General features: G+C 44.8%; 1 protein-coding gene across 1 annotated transcript in view; it reads right to left on the reverse strand.

Annotated features, from left to right (window-relative positions):
* Positions 1–22275, reverse strand: part of GALM (galactose mutarotase) — a 188100-nt gene extending 165825 nt beyond the window's left edge. The window contains 2 exon segments of the mRNA XM_029594392.1: positions 21950–22155; positions 22240–22275. Coding sequence (XP_029450252.1) covers positions 21950–22139 — 190 coding nt within the window. The 5' untranslated portion in view covers positions 22140–22155; positions 22240–22275.
* Between the last annotated feature and the right edge of the window lie 3320 nt (positions 22276–25595).

A 25595-nucleotide genomic window follows, 5' to 3' on the forward strand; every position in this document is an offset into this window, starting at 1 on the left:
TTGCGTGAGTTGCAGTTGGGATTTTTGGTAGTTGACCATCAGACCCAAGTGATTGAGACAATTGATTGTGTCGTGGAGATGTTGTTGTAGGGTAGTGGGATTGGACGCTACCAGTAGCCAATCGTCCAGGTAGGGAAATATGATGATCCCCCGTTGATGGAGGAACGCCACCACCACTGCCATGCACTTGGTGAACACTCTGGGTGCTGTCGAGAGTCCAAAGGGAAGTACTTTGCATTGAAAGTGCCGGCTGTTGACTTGAAAAGAGAGGTATTGCCAGGAGGAAGGATGCATTGGAATATGAGTGTATGCATCCTTGAGATCTATGGATCACATCCAGGCTTTGTGTTGGATTAGAGGCAATATGGATTTGAGGGATACCATCTTGAATTTTTCCTTGATTATAAATTTGTTGAGGTCCCGGAGGTCCAAGATTGGGTGGAGGTCCCCGGATTTCTTGGGAATTAGGATATATGGGGAGTAAAAGCCCGTATTCTGAGAGGACGAGGGGAGGTGGCGGATCGCTCGTTGTTGTAATAAGGCAGTCACTTCCTCGTCCAGTCGGGCAGGGTTGGATCGGGTTAGGTTCCCCTGATTGGTAACTGAGGGAGGGGTGGGAGGCTCCGGAACAGAATTCGGTACCCCCGGCGTACCACGTCCAGGACCCATTGGTCTGATGTGATGGACTCCCATTGTTGGAGGTGGGATGTGATTCCTCCTGCAAATACCTGTGGTGATGGTGGCATAGGCATCTCTAAAAAGACTGACACTGTTTGTTAGAGGATTGCGGTTGTTGGTTCTGAGGCCGCTGTGGGTGCGGCCAGCCACGCCGGTTTTGGTTCTGCGTGGTTTGCTGACATGATGGAGGCTGGTACGGTGGCGGACGGTAGGACGCATAAGGACGGAACGCCCTACATTGGAAAGGTTGTCATTTACACAGAGCATAGAACCTACGTGAAGAAGCATAAAAAAGTGTGGCGTGGTGAGTGACTGCACCGCCGATTGCTCCTTGAGCTGAGCCACCGTTTCCTGTAACTTGGAGCCGAACAAATTGTCTCCCTAGCAGGGCAGGTGGCCAATTTATCATGGACATCATCCCTTATGGAACTAGCTCTGAGCCATGCTAGTCTCCGTGCCGCAATTGCGTTCGCTGAGACTCTGGAAGAAGTTTCAAATCCTTTGTAGATGGTACGTAGTAAGTGTCTGATGGTCTTTTCAATGTCTTGTAGTGGATGGGAGTCACGAAGAGACTGTGGATCGTCTTTGAGGCGTTGCACGCACTCGAACATGTATTGCACCAAATAGAACTGGTGGTGGTTAATCCGGGCGCCAAGCATGGACGCCTGATAGGCGCGATTAGCAAACTCGTCCAGAGCGCGAAGGTCTTTAGCCGGGGGTGAAGCGGAATGTAGTTTAGCTTTCTTCACTTTCCCCATTGTGGACTCCACAACCAAGGACGCATGTGGCAGTTGAGGGGTTGTGTAGTATGGAGATTTTTGCATTTTATATTTTAAATCAATCTTCCGGGACACTGCCGGGAGTGTGAAGAGGGTGTCCCAAGGTTTTTCGAGGACCGAATCCAAAACGGCATGCGATGGCAGAGCAGTGGGTTCAACTGGGAGGTCGAAGATTTTTAACAAATCCAGAGTGTCGGCTCTGAGGTTCAGAACCTTTTGAATGGGAAGGTTGAGGACTTTCCCAATAATTTCGGATATGTGAGGTCCTCCGGTGGGGAATAAGGCTCTGCTGGGTCCTCCGCCAGGTCGAGTGGATACCCCGTGGAGGAGTCTGGAGAAGTATTATGAAACTCCGGAGAAACCAGTCCAGGCAGGGCCTCCTTTGGCTGAGACACTGGAATGGGATCTGGTAGCACAGCCGGAAGTGAAGGAGATCGGTATCGTATCGCTGATGAGTGTACCGATGGCTGAGGGGACGCCGCCTCACTGGGAGGGTTGGAGGCAGGCAATTGGAAGGACGCCTGCATAACCTCAAAAAAGCCGGACAGCGCCAGGGAAAGGTTAACAAATGCATCCTTCGTCTGCGGAGGCTTAGCGGGTTTGACCTGTGGGTAGAGATTTGACAGGAACCACCGCTAAGAAGATGTCGGCATCTGGGCTCCTACCGGGAGAACGAGGAGTACGGGTTTCGTCGGGTAACCATTGTTTTTTTGGATATTGGTTCCTGCAAGGAACCGGCTTCCAAGCGGTAATGAGAGGCCAAGGATAAGTCGGAATACACTCGGACTGAAGAGGAAGAGGATGATGGAGAGTGAGAGTGAGAGGAGAGTGTTGGAGCTCCCTCTCCTTCTGAAGCTGAAAAAGCAGGTGCAAACAGCTCCAGAGGCATGCCCCCGCTTCTGTGGAAGGGACTGTGTTCGTTCAGCAGTCCGCTTCTCCGGTGGCTGAGGAGGCCGCGAGTGCGGCCTAGGAGGCTTGAGGTCGGCTCAGTCGTTGATCGATGGGACATATGCGAAGACTTTTGGGAGGAAAGACCTGTGTGGCCGGTTGCCTCCTTTGTTCGACTGCGCCGAGTGATGCTGCGTGGTCAGCTCGCCCGGCGTTTCCTCTTCTTCGGCGACGAATCTTGCATCGACTGTGAGTGCATCGAGGCCGGCGCCGTCCGTGGAGCCACCTCGTGGCAGCACATCGCCTCGATCAAGTGGGGCGCCGGGTGCCATGGCGACGCTGCCTTCCGGGCGCGGATGGGATCGGGACCCCGACGCTTCCGATGCAGCGTGGGCTCGATGCCTGGAACGGACCGGATCGCAGCCTCGAAGCAAGTCAGCCTTATTTTTTTTTTCTTCTTCTCCAGGCTCGACCTCAGTCGTGGGTTCGACAGATGACGCTCGACCATTTGGTGGAGGTGTAGGAGCGGCAGGTCCCAGGGCGGTGCGTACGAACCTCCTCGGGCTGCTTTTAGAGCCTTCATCTTTTCAGCGCGTCACCTCCGGACTCTAGGGGACATCCGTCCACAGTGATGACAGGACTGCAACGGGTGGTCTAGGCCCAGACACAGATAGCAGCATTCGTGGCCGTTGGTAATTGACATTACCTTTCCACATTTGCAGGGCTTGAAGCCTGATGGTTGGGGACTTTCCTTCCTGCCGCGGTCCGACATTAGGGACTAATCTCCAGTTTTTTCTTCTGTTTTAAAGCTGTGATGCTGTGGAGGTCTGAAGCTCCGCGTGCGATCCCACGTGTGGAAAAAGACTGAGGAGAGTCGTTTTCCAGCGCGGGAAACCACGCGCAGCCTCAGAGCAAAGCTCCGACATCACTTGTGAAGCTCCGCCTCCCGGGCCTGATGGACAGTTCCCATGACAGCATGGCTAATTCAGCCCTGCTATCGACGGGAAACGGGTCGTTTCTGCTGAGTCCTTGGTTGCTGTCCTGCACCTGCATCCAGTCTTCGGCTTGATTCTTCAGTTCGACCTCGGCTTGCCTTCTCACCTCTGCTTGTCTGCTGCCCATCCTGACCTTTGGCCTGTATCTTCGTTCCGCATCTATGGTAAACAGTGGAGTGCCTCAGGGTTCTGAGGAGGAGCAGCCTAGTGATTAGAGCAGTGGGCTACAGGCCAGGGAAATCAGTGTTCAAATCCCACTGTCACTCCTTATGACCTTGGGCAATTTACTTTTCATTTTCTTATGTTCTTATGCACATGCATGCAAAGCAGCTCATTACCGTTTTTGTAATATTTAGTGTAATATAGTGCATGCTACCTGCTATTAAGTTCACTTAGAGAATAGCCACTGCCATTAGCAATGGTAACATGGAATAGACTTAGTTTTTGGGTGCTTACCAGGTTCTTATGGCCTGGATTGGCCACTGTTGGAAACAGGATGCTGGGCTTGATGGACCCTTGGTCTGACCCAGTATGGCATTTTCTTATGTTCTTACGCTGCCTGCCCCGGATCTCTGCCTGGACTCCATTCCGCCTCTTCGTGGAGTTCGGTTCCTGTCTCACTGGGTGAACGCTCTGAGTACCCGCTCCTCGGGGGCTCTCCGGTCCTCGGAGGGCCGTCCTGCCTGATCCCTTGGAACCATTCCGCGTGAGTTCTTCTCTTCAACAGCGCCACCTCCCGGAGACTAGATCCATTGAAGGCTGTCCCTCGGCGGTCATCACCTCTCTCTCCGGCTCAAGCGTCCACAACCATAACACTGAGTGCCTCCTGGACTTGACCCTTTGCTTTGTACCCGACCTACGTCTGTCTGCTTGCTGCCTGCCCTGACCTCGGGCCTGTCTACTGAATCTTCCTGTCTGCCTCCTGCCTCAACTATCGCCTGTATCCGGACTCTCTCTTGCTGTTACTCCAGGGACCCTCTTAAGACCTGCCAGCTGTCAGAACCCAAGTGCTCAACCTGCAAAGGAGACGGCTGGTATAGGTGAAGTTCCAGCTAGTTCCACTCGGGGTACATCCGCCAGCTGTCTGTGTGGGCCACACAGGCTTGCTCATCTGGCCACGCCAACCCAGCCCAAGGGTCCACTTTCTTAACAAGTCTGGTTTTCAGGATATTCGCACTCAACAAATATATTAGAATACAGCTGGTCTAAGACCCTCAGCTTTCATATTTTGATTATCCTGCAGTCCAGATCCATTTGATCTGGCCTGTTCTGAAAAGGGAGTAGGATAAACAGAGGTTCCCCCATGGCTAGATGATGGAAATGAAGAACAGAGGCAACCTATGGTAACTTTTGGCAAAACATTTCTGCATGGGAGTAACCTGCACAGAGAGCCAGATACAACTAGAAAGTGGTGCATTTAAGGGATCCACCTGGGCATATCTTACAGTAAAGGAGGAGAGAGGCCACAGGTGAAGCTCAACCCGCCGGAGGCTAAAAATGAGAAGCCTGTGTTCCCTTTTGTGTGCACGCATGCGCCTGCCCGCAACTTTTTCCTCCCCCCAAGCAGGAAGGTTAGTGGGCCATGGTGGAGCTCATCCCAGCATGGCCTGCTGACAACAGGAGGCCATGTGTGTATGTGTATGTGAGTGAGAACCTGTATATGCACGAGTGTGTATATTTATGTGCCTGTGAGAACCTGTGTGTCACATATAGACTCTCAAAGACACACACAACGTATCTGGGAGGGAATGAAAGTATGAGAAAAGAAAATTTGTGCAGCCCTTCCTCCCCCAATCCACAACAATCTCAGGATGACTGGAAATCAAAAGATCCCAGGTATGGCGAGATTTTTTAATCCTTTTTAGTTTTAATTATTGGGGGTAATTTGATGTTCTGCTCTTTTGAAATTTTTTAATTTTGGGGGGTAAATAGAACATTTTTTAATTATTGAATTTTTTATTCATCAGATGTTTTATTTAAATTTTTTTGTATACTGCTTATTCACGCATAGAGGTCTAGATGGTTTACAAGCACAAAACATACATAATATGGTAAATAAAAACAAATCTTTAAAAACAGAGAAAATAGCAGATAAAATTGAAAATAAAATAGGATTATAGATACAATCAAATTGAGTATAAAATTAAATAAAAACATTAACTAAACGGGCAGCAGAACGGATGAAGAGAGTGGTTGTGAAGACATTATTCTAGGTTATTAAGTTGAAAGGCAATACAGCATAAATTAGTTTTTTCTTGAATTCTTTTGGCTTGGTTGTAAGTCTTAATGTGGTTGCAATGGAGTTCCAGAGCAGGGGACCCGCAGAGAAAAAGCACATTTTCTGGTAATTTCTAATTTGGCAATTTTGACCGTTGGGACCTCAAGAAGATATTTATCGATTGATCTTAAGTGCTGCGTGCCCCATCAGCATCCAGCCCACGCAAGGGCCTGCTCACCTCGCTAGCTCCTCTGCAGGTCACGGGTCAGCCTCCCCAGCAGCAGCCCCAAGCTCCTCCAGGCCTCAGCATCCCGCAGCGGCGGTTGCCAGGCCTTCCACTGCGCACCAGTCCTCACACCGGAGTTCGGTGTCCCCAGTGGCGTTGGCCACGCCCCTACACACGAGTGGACCAGCCGGCCTCTTGTAGGGCCAGGGGCGGGTCCTAGCTCCGCAGCACGCACCCTGATTGATCGAATGATATAAGGAAGTCCCTGCCTGCACTTCTTTGCCTTGGCAATCGGGTCGGCACTGTATGTGTACTAGTTTGCCTCCGTGTTCATAGTCTTGTTCCAGCGTCCTACTGTTCTGTCTCCCCAGGTAGTACCCTTGGACTGTCTCTCTGGTACTGACCTCGGCCTGCTCCTTGACCATTCTTGTCCTCTGCCTGGAACCTGACCTCTGCCTGCCTTGTGACCTCATCTGACCTCCGAAACCTGACACCTGCCTCATTGGCTACTCCTCGGACTGATCCTCGGATTCTGACCTCGGCTACCATTGACCACGTCTCCTGATTCTGGCTCTGTCCCTTGCCTTGTCATCACCTACGCTGTTCTGGTCTTCCTTGCTCCTCCAGACCTACAGCCTAGAGTCCGACCGCGCTCCCTTGCTGTCCGTGGGCACGCCTCTCTACTACCTCTCCAGGAGACCCTGTGAGGCTACCTAAGTCCAAGCGGCCCGGGTCCCTATGGACTCCACCCAGGGGGACCACGGGCTTCCAGTGGTGAAGCTCATCCTAGCCTCTATCTCCTCCAGTGCTCCACCCCATGGGGGCAGGTGCTTCCTGGTCCCTACCAGGGAGCTGTTCTCCACTGCTCCAGGACAAGGGTCCACCTCCAAGCGCAACATTAAGTGATGCTGAGGCAGGTAAAGACATAATGAGGTGCATAACCAAATGGAAGATGGATTATGGATTAAGTTGAAAATTAGTGTTAGAATTTTATAGTGAATACGTTGCTTGATTGGTAGCCAATGGAGATTAAGAAGAACAGGGAAAATATGTTCTTTCATTTTAGTATTTGTTAAGAGACAAGCTGCAGAATTTTGTATAAGCTGAAGTGGATGGATTGTTGATTCAAGAAGGCCAATATATAGAGAACTGCAATAGTCTAGACCTGAAAGAATGAGAGCTTGAAGCACAGTTCTGAAATCTGCTGGAAAGAGAAGAGGTTTAAGACTTTTCAGAAGGTTCAGTTTGTAAAATGAGGTTTTTACTAGTTTAGATATGTTGTCTGACATGGATAGCTTAGAATCTACAATGATGCCTACATTTTTGCAGATTTTGCGTAGCAACGCAATGGGGCCTTCCCCGGTTCCCTTCCAGTCCGCTTTAATTAAAGGAGCCGACTGGGAGGGAACTTCCCTAACCTCCTGCCTAACCTTCCTTCCCTGTCCCCTTTTCTCCCCACCTCCTAAACCTAACCTACCTTACACCATTTTTTTAAATTTTCTTACTTACTGCTCTCCTCAGGAGCCAAAGTAAGTTTACACGCGCCAGCCGTGCTTCCCCGGGACAGCAGCTAATGGCTGCTCTCCCAGCCAGCCTCCATCCCACCCCCGTCCTGCCTCTCCCTGTCCAGACCATGCCCCCCGGCCCGCCCCTTTTTTAGAGCCTGGCACTTGTGCGCGTATTGCCACTTATGCACGTGGCTGGGCCCTTTTGAAAATGCGTGCGCGCAGGGGCCCAGCCCCAAGGGTAAGTGGCGATTTTTATGCACGCTGGGCTTTTAAAATCCAGCCTTAAGATTGTAAGCCCTCTGGGGATAGGGAAATATCTACAGTACCTAAATGTAATCTGTTTTGAAGTGCCTGAAAATCAGAATATAAATTTGTTATAGTCCCACTCCAAAGAAATAAGGTCCTTGAGTGATCTATGCAGTGAAAGATTTATTTGCTTCCAGGAACTAGTCATAATAGAATTCTCAGTAGAACTAGGACTCTTCTCTGCTTTTTCTTTAGCAATATTTAGTATTCGAAAGGACTGAGAAATTAAAGAAAGCAGCTTCTCCTTGTGAAACAAAGGAATGACATCTGAGCCATCTTCTTTCTCAAGCAGCCATTGCCCTTCCCTCTAACTCACCTTCACTACCATTGTCCCTCAAAGCTACAAGATCCACCATCCAACTTAGAGATCTCTCTTCCTGCATATCCTCATCCTCTTCCATCCCAACCGTCCTGTATTCAGAACCTGGGGAGGCACTGCAGAAGAACCACCAGCAGCTGAATTCTGCCCCGTGCAGAAAGCTTGATGCAAACACTTCAAAACCTTCACACAGATTGAAGACCAGGCAGCGGGAGGAGCTGACGCTTTAATAGCAGCAGCAAAAACAGATCCAGGACGACACAGCTGCCACTTCCTGCACTGCGGGGAAAACAAAGAGGGAGGCCATGGCTCCAACATGGCCTCTGTTGCTGCAGCAGCAAGCCCACCGGCAGAAGAGTCACAGCCATCGACCCTGCTGAGGTTGCCACCCCAGGCAGTCAAATCCATTTGCCGCTCGCTCTCCTTCTCCTCCCCATGTGCCCGACGCAGTCAAGAGCTTCTACTACCCGCAATGCAAAGTGTGGTTTTATCCCATACTCGGAGGAAGCTGCCATTCTCCTTCCCTGCTCCCTTCAGCCTCGAATGTAACAGGCACGAAAGAAGAAGAATCCCAGCTACTCATCCTAGAGCTGCTGGCACCTGCTCCACTGAAGTTCTCTTATTAGTCCTCATCTCTTTCACCTTTTTCTCTCTCTTTTTTTTTTTTTATAATTTGGAAGGAGGTTAAAAAAAGGTTCAGGCTAAAAAAATAAAAAGGAAAAAGGAAAAATCTTTTTTTTTTAAATCCTGGGGAGAAGAATCTGTAGAAAAAGAGCATCCACAGGGGGTGGGGATGGACAAAACACAGCCCCAAATCCAATTAGCCTTATTTGTGAATATGGAAGCCACCTAGTCTGGAACTATGCTCAATAGAAGGAGGGAGTACAAAACTTTCACTTCAGGAGCTCCCCAATTTCAATTAAAAGCCTTCTTCACCTAGCCTAATCAGGCCTCAGCACATAGCATGGAATGCTTGCCTACCATCTGCTGGAGACAGGTCAGCATGGGTGCAAAGAAGTGAGGTCAGCAAACCTGTTAGTTCCTCTCCATCTGCTGGTTGGTAAACATAACCCACATGTCAGGACTGGTCTGGCTGGATGAAGAGGAAGAGCGAGGGTATGCGCAAAAGTGAACATGTGAGAGTGCGAGTATGAGAGAGTAGAAAGTTTGCGAACACCACTCCCCCCCCATCCACGAAAATCTCAGGGTGACTGGAAATCAAACGTTCCCAGATTCTTTTTTTTGCATTTATATTCTACCTTTTGAGACACTTAAAGTGGATTTCATTCAGGTACTGTAGGCATGGAAAGCAGGGAAATATTTTCTTATTAGTTTTCATTATGGGATATTATTCAATGTACTTGCTGTTTTAAAATATTTTATTGGTTGTTGAGACCTTTTTTCAAATTTTTATTTTATTTGTTGGATGTTATTCCATTTGTCATTTTTTGACATTCTTATTAGTATGGTTTTATAATTATTGATGTTATTTCTTGAGCAATAGTGATGTTTGTTTTTTCATTGCTGAATTGCATATAGAGTCTGGGTTGTTGCAATTTTCAGTTAGCTTTTGTTTGCAAATTTCTAGTTATATTTTATGGTCACTCCATTGCTTCAAAAAGGCACATTTTGGGGGACCTTGTCTAAAAAATGTGCCTTTTTGAAGCAATGGAGTTGCCGCCAATAAAAAGTTAAATTTATCACAACGTTGAAGTTGTCTTGGGACTCACTGAAATCTGTTGCATTTCCTTATTTGTTGTTACTGCTTGTTCTATTTTCCTATCAGGAACTATACTGGTGTTTTGGGACCTGGTATATTATTTGCAGTGTTGCCTTTTTATAAGATTGCTGGTGGTTAGTGCTGTATTGGTAGGGGAGGTTTACTATATGGTAATTCAGTTTGCTCCTGTTTTTCTAACAGCAAGCACACATCCAACGTACAATAGGCCTAACATATGGATTCTATTTCTTTTTTGCATGGTTTTCTGGTTGGCATCACAGCAGTGCATGTAAATGTAATAAACATGCTGCTGTAAGTGATATATTTTATCTCAGAAAATTGTACTTTTAAAATGTACCTCCTCCTCCTCAGTCCTCCCCAAACAATTAAAATTCATCTGGATACCTAATACTCTGCTCTGGCCTTGCCCCCAAGACCTTCACCAGAATAATATACTGCTCCCTTCCTACCTCCCTTATCTTCCCATTTTTACTGTGCTCTACCTCTCAGACCCTCCAGTTTTACTGCCCCCAACCCCCAGCAATCCTTCCAAGTTTAGTGCAACCCCTCACTTCATCTGGCTGGACCTATGGGCCTGCCCTATGGACCTATTATCAGTTAGTAGCAGACAGAGGCAGCGAGAGTCAGCATGGGACCAGTGAGCCAGTGCTTGCTCACAGGCCCTTTCATGGCTCCATCCCCTCCTTGCACAGGCTTCCACCTAGCAAGGAAACCCACATAGGGCATGAGAGATACAGAGGAGCTACTCTTGCGGAAGAGAGGTCTGTTTAGTCCTGGTTTTGTCCCATTACAATGACTTACAAAGGTATTTGACCCCCTAAAACAATCAGATTTCTGTGGATTACAAATGACACACAGATTGTTCCAGACAGTATATTTACTGCAAACCAGTATGCTCTTAAAAGTAAATTTTATGAGTCACAATTCATTATTTCTCTGTATTTTTTGTAAAATAAAATTAAACACGGAAAAATACTGCTTGCATAAGTATTCAACTCCTCGGACTAGTACTTGGTAGGTAGAACCACATTTTGCTGCAATAACAGCTTTAAGTCTGTTGGGATAAGTTTCTACCAACTTTGCACATTGTTGGGAGTGAATTTTCCCATTCTGCCTGCATATTTGCTCCAGGTTGGTTGGATGATGCTTATGGACTGCAATTTTCAAATAGTGCCACAGATTCTTGATTGAATTGAAATCTGGACTTTGACTTGGCCATTGTTGAACATTCATCTTTTTGTGTTTCAACCACTTCTGTGTTGCTTTGGTATTGTGTTTGGGATCATTGTTCTGCTGAAAGGAAACCTTTCTCCCAAGTTTTAGTTTTTCAGCAAACTGAAGCAGGTTGTCTTGCAGTCTCTCTCTGTATGTATGTTGCACCATCCTTCAGTTTTAGCAAGATGCCCAGTCCCCACTGAGGAAAAGCATCTCTGCAACATGATGCTGCCACCCCCATACTTTACTGCTGAGATGGTGTTTACTGAGGAATGGGCAGTGTTAGGTTTGTGCCACACATTGCATTTTGAATGTTGGCCAAAAAGCTCCATTTTTGCCTCATCTGACCAGAAACCCACATCTCACATTTTAGCTGGGTCACTGATGCTTTCTGGCAAACTCCAGACATGCTTTGATGTGGTTTTTCTTCAGTAATGGTTTCTTTCTAGCCACTCTCCCATGCAGGCCAGTTGTATGCAAAGCTCTTGATATTGTTTACTGGTGCACCTCCACTCCAGTCTCAGCCACTAAACACTATAGCTCCTTCAAAGTGATTGTTGGCCTCTCTGTGACTTCCCTCACAAGTCTCCTTCTTGCTCTGATGCTGAATTTTGAGGGACGGCCTTGTATAGGCAGTGTCTGAGTGGTATGATGGAGCGTCCATTTCCTCACAATTGATCCACCAATGCTCAATGGAATATCCAAGCACTTGGATATTATTTTGTAGCCTTTTCCTATCTTATGCATGTCTATAACTTTATCTTTAATTTCCTTAGAATGCTCTTTTTCACAACTTTCCTTCAGATTCATATAGTCTGACCAATGGTACTAGAATTAGAGGGTCTTTTATCCAGAAAAGCTGAACTTTTTAATGATTCACAGGTAGAGGCCAATTGTAGGCCAATTGTTAGTTCAATATATTTAATCTGTGAAAACTTGGAACTTCCACAGCACAGAGGCTGAATACTTATGCAACAAGCATTTTTCGGTTTTTAATTTTATTTTACAAAAAAATGCAGAGAAATAATGAATTGTGGCTTTGAAAATTTACTTTAAAGGGCATACTGGTTTGCAATAAACATTCTGTCTGGAACAATTTGTGTAAGTGTCACACAAATCTGCTGACTTTTTAAGAGGTCAAATACTTTTGCAAGCCACTATATATGCATGAGTTTTGTAATTTTGATTAGCTTAGGGAAACCAATAGGAAAACCCAAAGTACAAAGCCATCCATGCAATGGGTCAAACCAAGACTGAATCAGCTTGCTCAGTTGATATGGGCTGAGGTTGTACCCCTACACAAAATGCATAACTTCTAGGCCGATGCAATATTGGTGCATGTTAAAAGGGCGCTCATGATTGAACACCCACTCCTTTAACATGCGCCAATCCACCTTTCCCGTGTGCCCAATTTAATATTTAAATTGGGTGCTGTGGTAAAAAAGGAGGCGCTAGGGGAAATTGTGCACCCCTAGTGCCTCCTCGACAGCGGGCACCCAGGAGAGGAGGCTATCAGCCGGAAAGGAAAATAGACGCTCAATTTTATGAGTGTCCATTTCCTAACCTGATTAGTGATTAGACAAGAATTAAACAATATCATTGTGTTAGGCGATTTTAATAGTCATGTAAATGTCTCTCCATGCTATAAATCCTGTGAAGGTTTCCTCTCAGCTATGAGTTCCTTAGGCTAGGAATAGAAAGTCATTGGCCCCACCCACAATAAAGGTCATACATTAGGATTTCATTTCCTTGAGTGAGAAAATGACATGACAAATTTATTAGATCAATTGCAGGAGCTCCCGATTAGTGATCATTTTATGTTAAGTTTTTCTTTTATCGGGTCTCAATTTAAAAATACTAGCAAATGTACTTTTAGAAGAAGTTGTTACGATATTGAGGAATTTCAGGAACAATGGACTCCCCATATTGTTATGTACAAAGTAACGATATAGCAGACTCTGTCACACTGGCAAGACTCCCTATTATCAATCTTAAATAATATTTCTCCCTTTAAAGAGCTAACTTCTTCCAGACTTAATAAAGCGCCCTGGTTCACACCTGACCTTAGGCAATTAAAATCCGACCTGCACAGAAAAAGAGTGCCTACAGTGCAAATCAAAGAGCAACAATGATTTAATGGTATATAAATCAACTTTGAAAAAATATTGCAGTTCTGTGATGTGCTCCGAAAAATTTTATTTCTAAATTGATTCAGAAGCAGGTAACAACTCCAAGGAGCTATTTCATTTGGTTTCTAAATTTATTAAATGGGAACAATAATAAGCTTTACAACCACATCATTCATCCCTGTGAAAATTTATCTCCAGATGATTTTGCAAGTCATTATGCTAAGACATCAAATTTAAATGCCAGATTTTCCTCCCTCTCATTTCCAAGTGATTTGCAAAATACTGACTTATGTTTTTCTGTCTGGTTGGACTTTGACCAGGTTAGTTCAACTGCTGTTCTGCAGATTGTCAAAAAGATGAAGCCCTCCACCTGTCCTTTATATCCATGATTGATGATATTAGTATCCCTTTAGCATCTTTAATAAATCAGTCTTAATACAGCCACCTTACCCCCCCCCCCATTCTTAATAGAGCAAAAGTTCATCCACTTATTAGGAAACCACACGCTAATAGCCAATCAAGTTAATTTCTTACTAAAACAATCGAATCCGCAGCCTTCAAACAAATACAACTCTATACTGATGAGAATGCGATTCTTGATAATTATTAATGTGGTTTTAGACTAAAATTCAGTACTGAAATCTTAAGATCTAATTTAGACTTTGTGATCAAAGTATTGATAGTAGGGCAAGTTTTCTTCTGGTCCTTTTAGACCTGTCTTCTGCCATCTGACACCCTGAACCATAAAATCCTCTGTACTAGATTAATGCAAATTGGACTTAGAGAGAGAGTCTTACAGTGATTTACTTCCTATATTTCTGATACATTATTCCAAGTAAGATTTGATAACACTACCTTGTGCTGGGATCCCTCTTGATACAGTGGTACCCCCAGGGCTCATCTTTTTCTGACATATAATCTTAGACCATTATGTAAATTGCTCTCTGCCCTCAGTCTTCATTATCATCTATATGCAGTTGACATTCAGTTTTTGATCCCTTGTCTAAATGATATAAAAGTACCTTAGAATTACTTAACATCTATCTCACTACTATTTCAACGTGGTTAGCCCATAACCACCTATCGCTTCATGTGGGGAAAACAGATCATACTGCTGAGTAGGCGATCAAATTTAAATTTTCATAGCAAATTTAGTTTTCAAGGTATAGAGATTCCCATCTCTCATGAAATTAGAAACCTTGGAGTACTATTTGATTCAAACCTTTCATTTGCGCCACATATCAAGTTCTTGGTTAAGCTTTCATTTTGGAAACTGAAGGTGTTAAGACATTTAAAACCATATTTAGATTTTTATAATTTTTGTTTGGTTTTACAAGTTTTAAATCTTTTCAAATTTGGATTATTGCTATTCTTTATTACTAGGGTTTCCTAAATACATACTGCGATCCTTGCAAATGATACAGAATTCTGCTGCAAGAATCCTAACAGGCTCTTCAAAATTTGAATACATCTCTCTAGTGTTAAAATCCCAATATTGACTTTCGAGTGAATATAAAATTCAATATAAAAGTTTTAAACTTTACACAATGGGTTAGATTTTAAAGATCCAGCAACGCACATAAAGCCCTGGGGGCTGGGCCAGAGGCCTCTGGCACAGCTGCCATTTGTTGCTGTGTTAGAGGATCGTGAACCGGCGTAGGCAGACACAACAGGTAAAATAATTTTTGGGGGGGGGGGGGGGGGGGGGGGGGATTAGGACAGGGATAGAGGGCGGGTTGGTTAGGGGAAGGGAGGTTAGGGTAGAGGGTTGGGAAGTTTCCTCCCAGGCCGTTCTGAAATCTGAGCGGCCTGGGAGGGAACTGGGGAAGGCTGCGGGCGTCAGCACACGCAGGGTGTGCACCCCCTTGCGCACGCCGACCCCCCAATTTTATAACATGTGCGCATGTTATAAAATCAGGCGTCCATGTGCACACACCGGGTAGTGCGCTCACATGGACGCCGCACGCAACTTTATAAAATCTACCCCAATGCTTTAAGTCATGACACTCCTGTCTGTATTAAAATTCTTCTAAAGATCTATCGTCCAATTATAAATCTGAACTCAGAGGGGCAATGCTTTTTGGATATTCCAAATCACAAAATTAATTAATTAGTTTAGTAGACTCACGGGATAAATTATTATCCGTCGCTGGTGCAGAGATGTAGAACAAATCACCTCGATCATTTCAAAGGCAGGCATATCCTAAATCTTTTAAAAAACTGCTCAAAACACTTATTACAGATTGCATTTTTTTAATATATGATTGTCAGGAATACTTATCAGCTGTATGAGCAAATATAGAATAATTTATTTTTTTATCCTTATTTTAATTTATTTTGTCAATTTTATCTTTTATTTTTATTGTATTGTATTGAATTGAAATTTTAATATGTAGAAATTGTATGTCTTTCTGTTATATTATTATGCATGTTATTAAATTGTAAGCTGCTCAGAATTTTAGATGAAGCGGCATATACTGTATTTTCCGGCGTATAAGACGACTTTTTAACCCAAGAAAATCTTCTCAAAAGTCGGGGGTCGTCTTATACGCCGGGTATCGTCATATAGGGCACACCTGCTCTCTGACCAGTTTCTCTCAATCACACACATGCTCTCAATCAAATGCATTCTCTCACTTACACACAGGCTGGCTGGCTGGCTGCTTTTCTCTCTCTCACTCACTTCCTCTCCCCCGCCCCCCCAAGCACAAATAGTAGCTGCAGCCCCCGCAGGCCAAGAAAGAAGAATCCCATCGGCCGCGGGAGGCTCATGGTGCTGTCTCCTTTCCCTATTATCAGCTGCTTCGATTGCTCGGGGGCCGATGCTGCTGTCGCCGCTGCTATTTTTTCATGCGGCACGGCTTTCTCCTTCCCACGCACCGCACTGCCGTTGCCGCTGGGCTATCAGCACATTCAAGCCCAGCGGGAACGGCAGCGGTGCAAAAAAAAAAAAAAAAAAAAAGCTGTGGCATCCGCGGCTGGCCTTTTCTTCTTCCCGCCCCCCCCCCCCCTTTGAACCGGAACAGGAAGTGATGCGCGGGAAGAAAGAGCCGTGCCGCGTGAAAAAATAGCAGCGGCGACAGCAGCATCGGCCCCCGAGCAGTCGAAGGAGCTGGTAATCGGGAAAAGAGACAGCAGCATGAGCCTCCCGCGGCCGATGGTTTCTTCTTTCTTGGCCTGCGGGAGCTGGAGGAGGAGGCTGCTGCAGCTACTATTTGTGCTCGGGGGGGGGGGGGGGGGAGAGTGGAAGTGAGTGAGAGAGAGAGAGAGAGAAGCAGCCAGCCTGTGTGTAAGTGAGAGAATGCATTTGATTGAGAGCATGTGTGTGATTGAGAGAAACTGGTCAGCGAGCTCATGTGTGTGTATATGTGAGAGACAATGAAAGTGACTGCTCAGAGAGATGACTGATTTGTATGTGAGTGTGAGAGAGAGAAAAAGCATGGAAGTGAGAAATCTGGGTATGTGAGAAAGCATGGGAGTAAGAAGCCTGATTATGTGAGAGAGAGCATGGGATTGGGAGGGCTGTGTGTGTGTGCGTGCATGAGAGAGAAACTGGTTGATAAGGTGACGGTGTGTGTGAGAGAAAGAGACTGGTGTGTGTGAATGTGAGAGAAAGAATGTGATTCAGGGAATGAGAAGCCTGTGCACGTGGAGAACAAGCATGGAAATGAGAGAGAGACTGGTGTGTATGTGTGTGTGTGAGACAGAGAAAGTGATTATGAGAATGAGAAGCCCGTATATGTACTGTAAGCAGAACACGGGAGTGGGAAGCCTGTGTGTGTGTATGGCATGAGAGAAACTGTTCAGGAAGGTGTCTGGTGTGTGTGTCAAAGACTGTTTGGGAAATGATTGGTGTGTGTGAGAGACAAACTGGTCATGGGGACATGACTGGTATGGTGTGTGTGTGTGAGAGACATGGGCCCTAAGGAAGAGGACCATGAGTATAGAGCTTAGCTTCTACTGCTGCTTCTGGTGTGTGCTACGGCCTGCATGGAAGAGGAGTAGGAGAGCTGCTGGAGGGGTAAGTAAAGGTGGCTTTTAAAGTTTTTTTTTCTTGATTGACTGCCATTTTAATTATTTAATATTATGTGATGTGTCTGCTTTTTTGAAATATTTTATTGGTGTTTGGAGAATGTTTAATAGTTTTTATGAGTTTTTAATTGTTGGATGTTATTCTGTTCATAGCTGTTTTGAAACATTTATTCTGCTTATTAGTATAGTTTTACAATTATTTCTGTGTGGGGATCTATAGCTGCTTGCTAGTTCTGTTTTCCTAATAAGAGGTGTATTGGTTTTTAGGGCCTGATATACGGTATTTGTAGTGTTGCCTTTTCATAGATAGGGTTGCTCCTGTTTGAGTGTAAAATTATTTTTTTTCTTAAAAATATGTATAAAAAAGGGGGGGTCGTCTTATACGCCCAGTCGTCTTATACGCCGGAAAATACGGTACATTTTTATAAATAAATTCTATTTTGGTTCCTCCAACTTAATACCTGCAAAACGTAATGCCTGCCCAGAGCAAACATTAATTCTTGAGGAGCCCAAAAAAATTAAGGAAAAGCAGAAAATACTGCCTTCCTGTACCTTTTTTCGGTTCCTCTGGGCAGGCATTAATGTTTGCGGGTTAAAACGTACACATTAAGTGCACTTTTTTTTTTCTTTTTGCATCGGGGGAAATAGGTAATAGCCTCATGATCGGAGAGCACCAACCTGGTGCAGCAGGAAAGGATCCTGTACCAAGGACCTGCTCTCCAGGTGGTGCACAGAGGATGTGTCTCCAAGGCCTACTGCCCAGGAGGGAAGGGTTAGGTCGGCTGTCATAGTTGGTGATTTGATTATTAGGAATGTAGACAGCCGCATGGCTAGTGGGCGTGGGCATCGCCTGGTAACATGCCTACCTGGTGCGAAGGTGGCGGACCTCACACGTCACCTAGATAGGATTTTAGACAGTGCTGGGGAGGAGCCGGCTTTCGTGGTACATGAGGGCACCAACGTCATAGGAAAATGTGGGAGGGAGGTTCTGGAAGCCAAATTTAGGCTCTTAGGTAGAAAATCCAAAACCTCCAAGGTAGCATTCTTTGAAATGCTCCCTGTTCCACGCGTGCAAGTCCCCAGAGGCAGGCAGAGCTCCGGAGTCTCAATGCGTGGATGAGTCAATGGTGCAAGGAAGAGGGATTCAGTTTTGTAAAAAAACTGGGGAAACTTTTGGGGAAGAGGGAGTCTTTTTCGAAGAGATGGGCTCTACCTTAACCAGGGTGGAACCAGGCTGCTGGCACTAATCTTTAAAAAGGAGATAGAGCAGCTTTTAAACTAGAACAAAGGGGAAAGCCGACAGTCGCTCAGCAGCGCATGGTTCGGAGGGAGACATCTTCAAAGGATACTAATGATGCATTAGAATAGGGCATCCCGACAGTGAGGTTCTAATAATAAGAAAAGTAGTCCAAGTGCCTGTAACTAAAAACTCACCTGAGCTAAAAAATTCTAACTTATCCCTATCAATTAAAAAGCAGAATGAAAATACAAACAAAAAACAAACTTTGAAATGTTTGTATGCTAATGCCAGAAGTCTAAGAAGTAAGATGTGAGAATTAGATCGCATAGCAGTGAATGATGACAGACTTAATTGGCATCTCAGAGACATGGTGGAAGGAGGATAACCAATGGGACAGTGCTATACCGGGGTACAAATTATACCGCAATGGCAGAGAGAAGCACCCGGGAGGCAGTGTAGCGCTTTATATCCGGGATGGCATAGAGTCCAGCAGGATAAACATCCTGCATGAGACTAAATGCACAACTGAATCTTTATGGGTAGAAATCCCTTGTGTGCTGGGGAAGACTATATGAAAGGGGTATACTAACGTCCACCTGGTCAAGATGGTGAAACGGACAGTGAAACGCTAAGAGAAATTAGGGAAGCTAACCAAATTGGTAGTGCAGTAATAATGGGAGACTTCAATTACCCCAATATTGACTGGGTAAATGTATCATCGCGACATGCTAAAGAGATAAAATTCCTGGATGGAATAAATGACAAGTTTTATGGAGCAATTGGTTCAGGAACAGACAAGAGAGGGAGCAAATTTAAATCTAATTCTCAGTGAAGCACAGGATTTGGTGAGAGAGGTAACGGTGGTGGGGCCACTTGGCAATAGTGATCAAAATATGATCAAATCTGAATTAATGACTGGAAGGGGGACAGTAAGCAAATCCATGGCTCTTGTACTAAACTTTCAAAAGCGAAACTTTGATAAAATGAGAAAAAAAACAGAAAAAAAACTGAAAGGAGCAGCTACAAAGGTAAAAGTGTGCAAAAGGTATGGTCATTGTATTCCACACATTAAGAAAGGTGGAAGAAAGGCAAAATGATAACAGCATAGTTAAAAGGGGAGGAGAAAGAAGCTATTTTAGCCAAAAGATCTTCATTCAAAAATTGGAAGAAGGATCGTACAGAAGAAAATAGGATAATGAATAAGCATTGGCAACTTTAAAGTAAGACATTGATAAGACAGGCTAAGAGAGAATTTGAAAAGAAGTTAGCCATAGAGGCAAAAACTCACAGTAAAAACTTTTTAAAATATATCCGAAGCAGAAAGCCTGTGACGGAGTTAGCTGGACCCTTAGATGATTGAGGGGTTAAAGGGGCACTTAGAGAAGATAAGGCCATCTCGGAAAGATTAAATTATTTTTTTGCTTTGGTTTTTACTGAAGAAGATGTTGGGGAAATACCCATACCAGAAAAGGTTTTCATGGGTAATGATTCAGATGGATTGAACCAACTCACGGTGAACCTAGAAGATGTGGTAGGCTGATTGACAAACTGAAGAGTAGTAAATCACCTGGAACGGATGGCATACACCCCAGGGTTCTGAAGGAACTAAAAAAATGAAATTTCAGACCTATTAGCAAAAATTTGTAACCTATCATTAAAATCATCCATTGTACCTGAAGATTGGAGGGTGGCTAATATAGCCCCAATATTTTAAAAGGGCTCCAGGAGAGATCCGGGAAACTACAGACCAGTTAGCTTGCCTTCAGTGCCAGGAAATATAGTGGAAAGTGTTCTAAATATCAAAATCACAGAACATATAGAAAGACAAGGTTTAATAGAACAAAGTCAGCATAGCTTTACCCAAGGCAAGTCTTCCTCACAAATCTGCTTCACTTTTTTGAAGGAGTTAATAAACATGTATATAAAGGTGAACCGGTAGATGATGTGTATTTGGATTTTCAAAAGGCGTTTGACAAAGTTCCTCATGAGAGGCTTCTAGGAAAAGTAAAAAGTCATGGGATAGGTGGCGATGTCCTTTCGTGGATTACAAACTGGCTAAAAGACAGGAAACAGGATTAAACAGACAATTTTCTCAGTGGAAGGGAGTGGCAGTGGAGTGCATCAGAGATCTGTAGTGGGACCCGTACTTTTCAATATATTTATTAATGATCTGGAAAGAAATACGAAGAGTGAGGTAATCAAATTTGCAGATGATACAAAATTGTTCAGAGTAGTTAGAACACAGGCAGATTGTGAACAATTGCAGGAGGACCAATGTTAGGGTCCATAGTAGGAGGTACCACCCAAGAAAGATCTAGGTGTCATAGTGGATAACACGTTGAAATCGTCGGTTCAGTGTGCTGCAGCAGTCAAAAAAGCAAAACAGAATGTTGGGAATTATTAGAAAGGGAATGGTGAATAAAACGGAAAATGTCATAATGCCTCTGTATCACTCCATGGTGAGACCGCACCTTGAATACTGTGTAAAATTCTGGTTGCCGCATCTCAAAAAAGATATAGTTGCAATGGAGAAGGTACAGAGAAGGGTGACCAAAATGATAAAGGGAATGGAACACCTCCCCTATGAGGAAAGACTAAAGAGGTTAGGACTTTTCAGCTTAGAGAAAAGTCAGCTAAAGGAGGATATGATAGAGGTGTTTAAAATTAGGAGAAGTCTAGAATGGGTAAATGTGAATCGGTTATTTACTCTTTCGGATAATAGAAAGTCTAGGGGGCACTCCATGAAGTTAGCATGTGGCACATTTAAAACTAATCGGAGAAAGTTCTTTTTAACTGAACGCACAATTAAACTCGAATGTGTTGCCAGGGGATATGGTTAGTGCAGTTAGTGTAGCTGTGATTAAAAAAAGATTGGATATTAATTGTAACAACCACTGGATATGTTTTTGGAGGAGAAGTCCATAACCTGCTATTAATTAAGTTGACTTAGAAAATAGCTACTGCTATTACTAGCAACAGTAACATGGAATAGACTTAGGCCTGGATTCTCTAAGGATGCAGACCTTAGAGAATCCAGCGGTAACAGAGTGGGGTGGGGGGCAAAGCGGGGGGTGGTCCTGCGATAGCCAGCAGCGATGTGTCCGCAGCATCGGCCCGGTGCCGCCCCGACTCCTCCTCTTCATGGGCCAACTCCACCCCGAGCTAGCTATCGCACACGAAAAGGGACTTTTCACATGCGATAGCGTTAGAGAATGACCCCCATAGTTTTTGGGTACTTGCCAGGTTCTTATGGCCTGGATTGGCCACTGTTGGAAACAGGATGCTGGGCTTGATGGACCCTTCGTCTGACCCAGTATAGCATGTTCTTATGAACATGAATTTACATGTGATGAGCGCTATTAACTACACGCTCGATTGGACAGGTGTTTTGGAGGCTCTAACCCACATTTTGCTTCAGGGGTTATGGATGTGTGTCTAAAATGAGCCAGCGCACAGCATTGCATCAGCCTGTTTGTTACAAAGGATCACAAGTTAGCCAGGCGCATACCACATACAGGACTGAAAAACAGCAAAACACTCTCAGCATATATCTATACTATTTTAAGAAAATATTTAATGTGTGGCACTCTAAATATATAATTGTATAACACAAAACAGAACCAAATCACTGTCTTCTGAAGGGTGTGAAGACTCAACCAAACCAGAAAAACTCACCTTCTAAACCATCGAACCCCAGCACAATATCGGCGACTCTGCCATTCCTGTCGGGGGTTTTCAGAGCACTAATGATACAGCCCAAGGACAGGACTTCCACACTCACTGAAGACGACTGCAGCCGGAACCTTTCCACTGGCTCCCCAGCTCCTGGCAGAGCACCAAACACTTCTCTCTGCACCAAAGTCATAGTGTAAAGGCCTCACCTGCAAAGAAAAAAAAAAGAGAAAGCACGTCACTACCAGGGTAACGCTAAATCGGAGTCCGACCCCCACCCCTGTACACCACACCTGAGAAGCTTCCAACCCCTCCTTTCCCACGCCACGTCTTACCTGAGAGTCGAGAGGACAGAAACGTCATCCGCAGAGCGCGGAAAGTGTTTTGTCAGAGACGTGCGCCCGTGCTGGAACTGCCTGAAACAGGAAGAGCTCGGTGGTCTCGTGTGGAGATGAAGCTTTAGGCTAAGCCAGAGCAGATCTGAGTGACCCTAGGGGCTCGTCTAATGTGACTCCCGCCCGCCTGCACCTCTGACCTCGTTTCTCCGTATTCCCCCCTTCTCCCAGCGGCTCACATTTTTTAATCTCGCTCTGAGCGAGGTGGAGTTTGGTTTTTTTGTGTGTTTTACGATGTTCGGTAGCTTGTTTTAGGCGAGAGCGGCAATTACAGCAGTGACACACTTTATTTTTTTGTAATTAAATGTACCTCTAAAGTGGCAGTGTATACTGGACTTTTTTTTTTTTTTTGATAGTTCAGTTGGCTAGTAAACCCGACAAAATACTCGTGATTCTAGTTTTTGTTATGTATTTATTTTCTGAGTCGATATTAACGAGTGGCATTTTTTTAAATCTACTTGGCATGGCATTGTTTTTTAAATTAAGGTGCTGCTGACCTGGTCCTTATCAAAACCTCATACTGATACTTGTGAAGCATGATTGTAGAAGAAACGAAAACATAAATATTGGACTGAGATCGACTCATCCTTTCTACCATTAAGGCCTCTTAGTGTCCATTCCATGCAGCATGCTTGAAGTTTGCCATTGTTTTAGCAGTTCTAACCTCAACTGAGTCTGTTCTAGTGTCCATCACAGCAGCAGTGAAAACGTATTTTCTCACATTTCTTTTGATGATCTCTCTTTTTAGCTACGTATGATTACCCCTTATCCTTTAATTTCTCACACTATGGAAAATGCTACCTGTTTGATACTTTATGGATGCCAGCTAACTATTGGGCCGATACAGTACAGTGCGCTCCAACAGAGCGCACTGTTAACCGTCATTGGATGCGCGTTTTCAATGCGCTAGCGTTACCCCTTATTCAGTAAGGGGCCGAAAACGCGCATCCAATCCCCCAAACCTAATAGCGCCCACAACATGCAAATGCATGTTGATGGCCCTATTATTCCCGTGCGATTCAGAAAACAAAATGTGCAGCCAAGCCACACATCTTGCTTTCAGAAATTAGCGCCTACCCAAAGGTAGGCGCTAATTTCTTCGGGCACTGGGAAAGTGCACAGAAAAGCAGTAAAAACTGCTTTTCTGTGCACCCTCTGACTTAATATCATGGCGATATTAAGTCGGAGGTCCCGAAGGGTAAAAAAGAAAAAAACAATTTTGAAGTCAGCCCGTGGCTGTCGGGTCGAAAACCGGACGCTCAGTTTTGCCAGCGTCCGGTTTCTGAGCCCGTGGCTGTCAGCGGGCTCGAGAACCGACGCCGGCAAAATTGAGCATCGGCTGTCAAACCCACTGACAGCCGCCGCTCCGGTCCAAAAGGAGGCGCTAGGAACACGATAGTGTCCCTAGTGCCTCCTTTTGCCTGTTTTTATCGCCGGGCCTCATTTAAATACAGAATCGCCCGCTCTCCCGTGTTTTTACTGTATCGGCCCCTAAGCGAAAGCTTGTATATTTCCATGTCTTCTAGAAAGTGTTTTCTTCCATTTGTATTTCTATGTATGGATCATAGTGTACACTGTGTACCATTTTGAGGGCCCTCCCTTGAAATGTCTACCTTGTTAATGTCCTTTTGTAGTTGTGGTTTCCAGAGCTGAAAAAAATACTCAAGGTGGGGTCTTAGAAGCTTGTATAGAAGTAATATTTACTCCCTCTTCCTACAAGTGATCCCTTGCTTTGGGGCCAATGTAATAAGGTACGCTGAAGCTGCCGCGGCTTTGTGCGTGCTCTATGCGTGTTAGTATGGGTGTTTCCCCCGCAAAGCTCAATATGGGTATGTAATAAGGGTTTTGTGCATGGGAAAACATGTACAAGCACACTTACAGACTTTGTTTTTCTGTTACACTGTATGCTAATGGCATGCAAAGGAGGCAATTATCTATTTACAGGTAATGCAGAGAGCCCTGCTAGCAGGTGTTATGGGTTCATACTGTGCGCACTGTATCCTGCCCAGAGGCTCTGATATGGGGGGGGGGGGGAAATAATCTCACTGAAGTTTACACTGGGACTACCTGAGGGGCTTATCCCATATAAATACACACAATTACTGTGCTTATACCTGGGGGCTTAAACCCAGGAGTCTATCCTCTACACAAATAGCCACACACAATTACTGGGGTTATACCTGGGGGCTTGAACCCAGGAGCTAATTCCCAACACAAAGAGCCACACACAAACTTGATTCAGTACATCACGGTTCCAGGTAAGAAAGTAAGTTTATTTGAGCAACTGGAGGATAGAACAAATAAAAAGAAGTAATGGTAGATAATAACAATTGCTACATATAGAAAGCTTATATGTTTCCAAAGGATCAGCCTGTGCTCTCACATCCAGTGCTCTCCCCCCTCTCTATGTCTCTCCTTATACACTACACATGCTTGTGGAAGCAGCAATATTCCCTCCCTCTGAGTTCTTACCAAATTTCAGGCACAGCTGTGGGGCCTTCACACTCTCTCTCAGGTTTCACAGCCTCTCAGGTTTCACGGCCTCCCCACGGCCCTCCTTCTGTCCCCCCCATCTCGCCCCTTCCTTCTTCTTTCCCCCCCCTCCTCTCTTGTTCTCCCCCCCCCTGCTCTCCACCCCCCCCTCCCTTCCTAGTATTCTTATATCCCTTTTCTCTCAGTCTCCCCATTTTGTACATATGTATATAATTGCAAATCTTGTTTATTATTTAATGCAATTTCTCCCATGTTTTCTTACCCCCTTATTCCCGCGTTAACATGTTTTATTTGTTCTATGTAAAGCGCCATGCATGGCGTCTGTTTGCTTTACACTGTGAACCGATGTGATATCCTGGATGAATGTCGGTATATAAAAATTTTTAAATAAATAAATGTTATTTGCTAGCTTTCTTATCATAGACTTAGTGGAATAACTAAATAAACAGACTCTTGCCTGTTTGTAAACATTTCACAGTGCAAGACAGTAAATAGGAGTACAGAAAGGTTGACCTGTGGCCTTCAAACTAGTCTGTGTCTCGGTGAAAACTATCCATATGGCCTATCCTCTATATACATCCTCAGCAAAAGTAACAAAAAATGACTCCAACATATTCCACCCCTGGATTCAAAGGATTCACACTGACACCTGCTGGATGAAAAGTCTTGATCCCCCTGTTCAATGTAATGCATCCTTGTGCAAAGTTTATTGTTTAAATGTAAACCGAGGTGATTTGTAACTTGTTTACAAGAATATCGGT

The sequence above is a fragment of the Rhinatrema bivittatum genome, chromosome 3 (genome assembly GCF_901001135.1).
Source record: "Rhinatrema bivittatum chromosome 3, aRhiBiv1.1, whole genome shotgun sequence".
NCBI lineage: Eukaryota > Metazoa > Chordata > Amphibia > Gymnophiona > Rhinatrematidae > Rhinatrema > Rhinatrema bivittatum.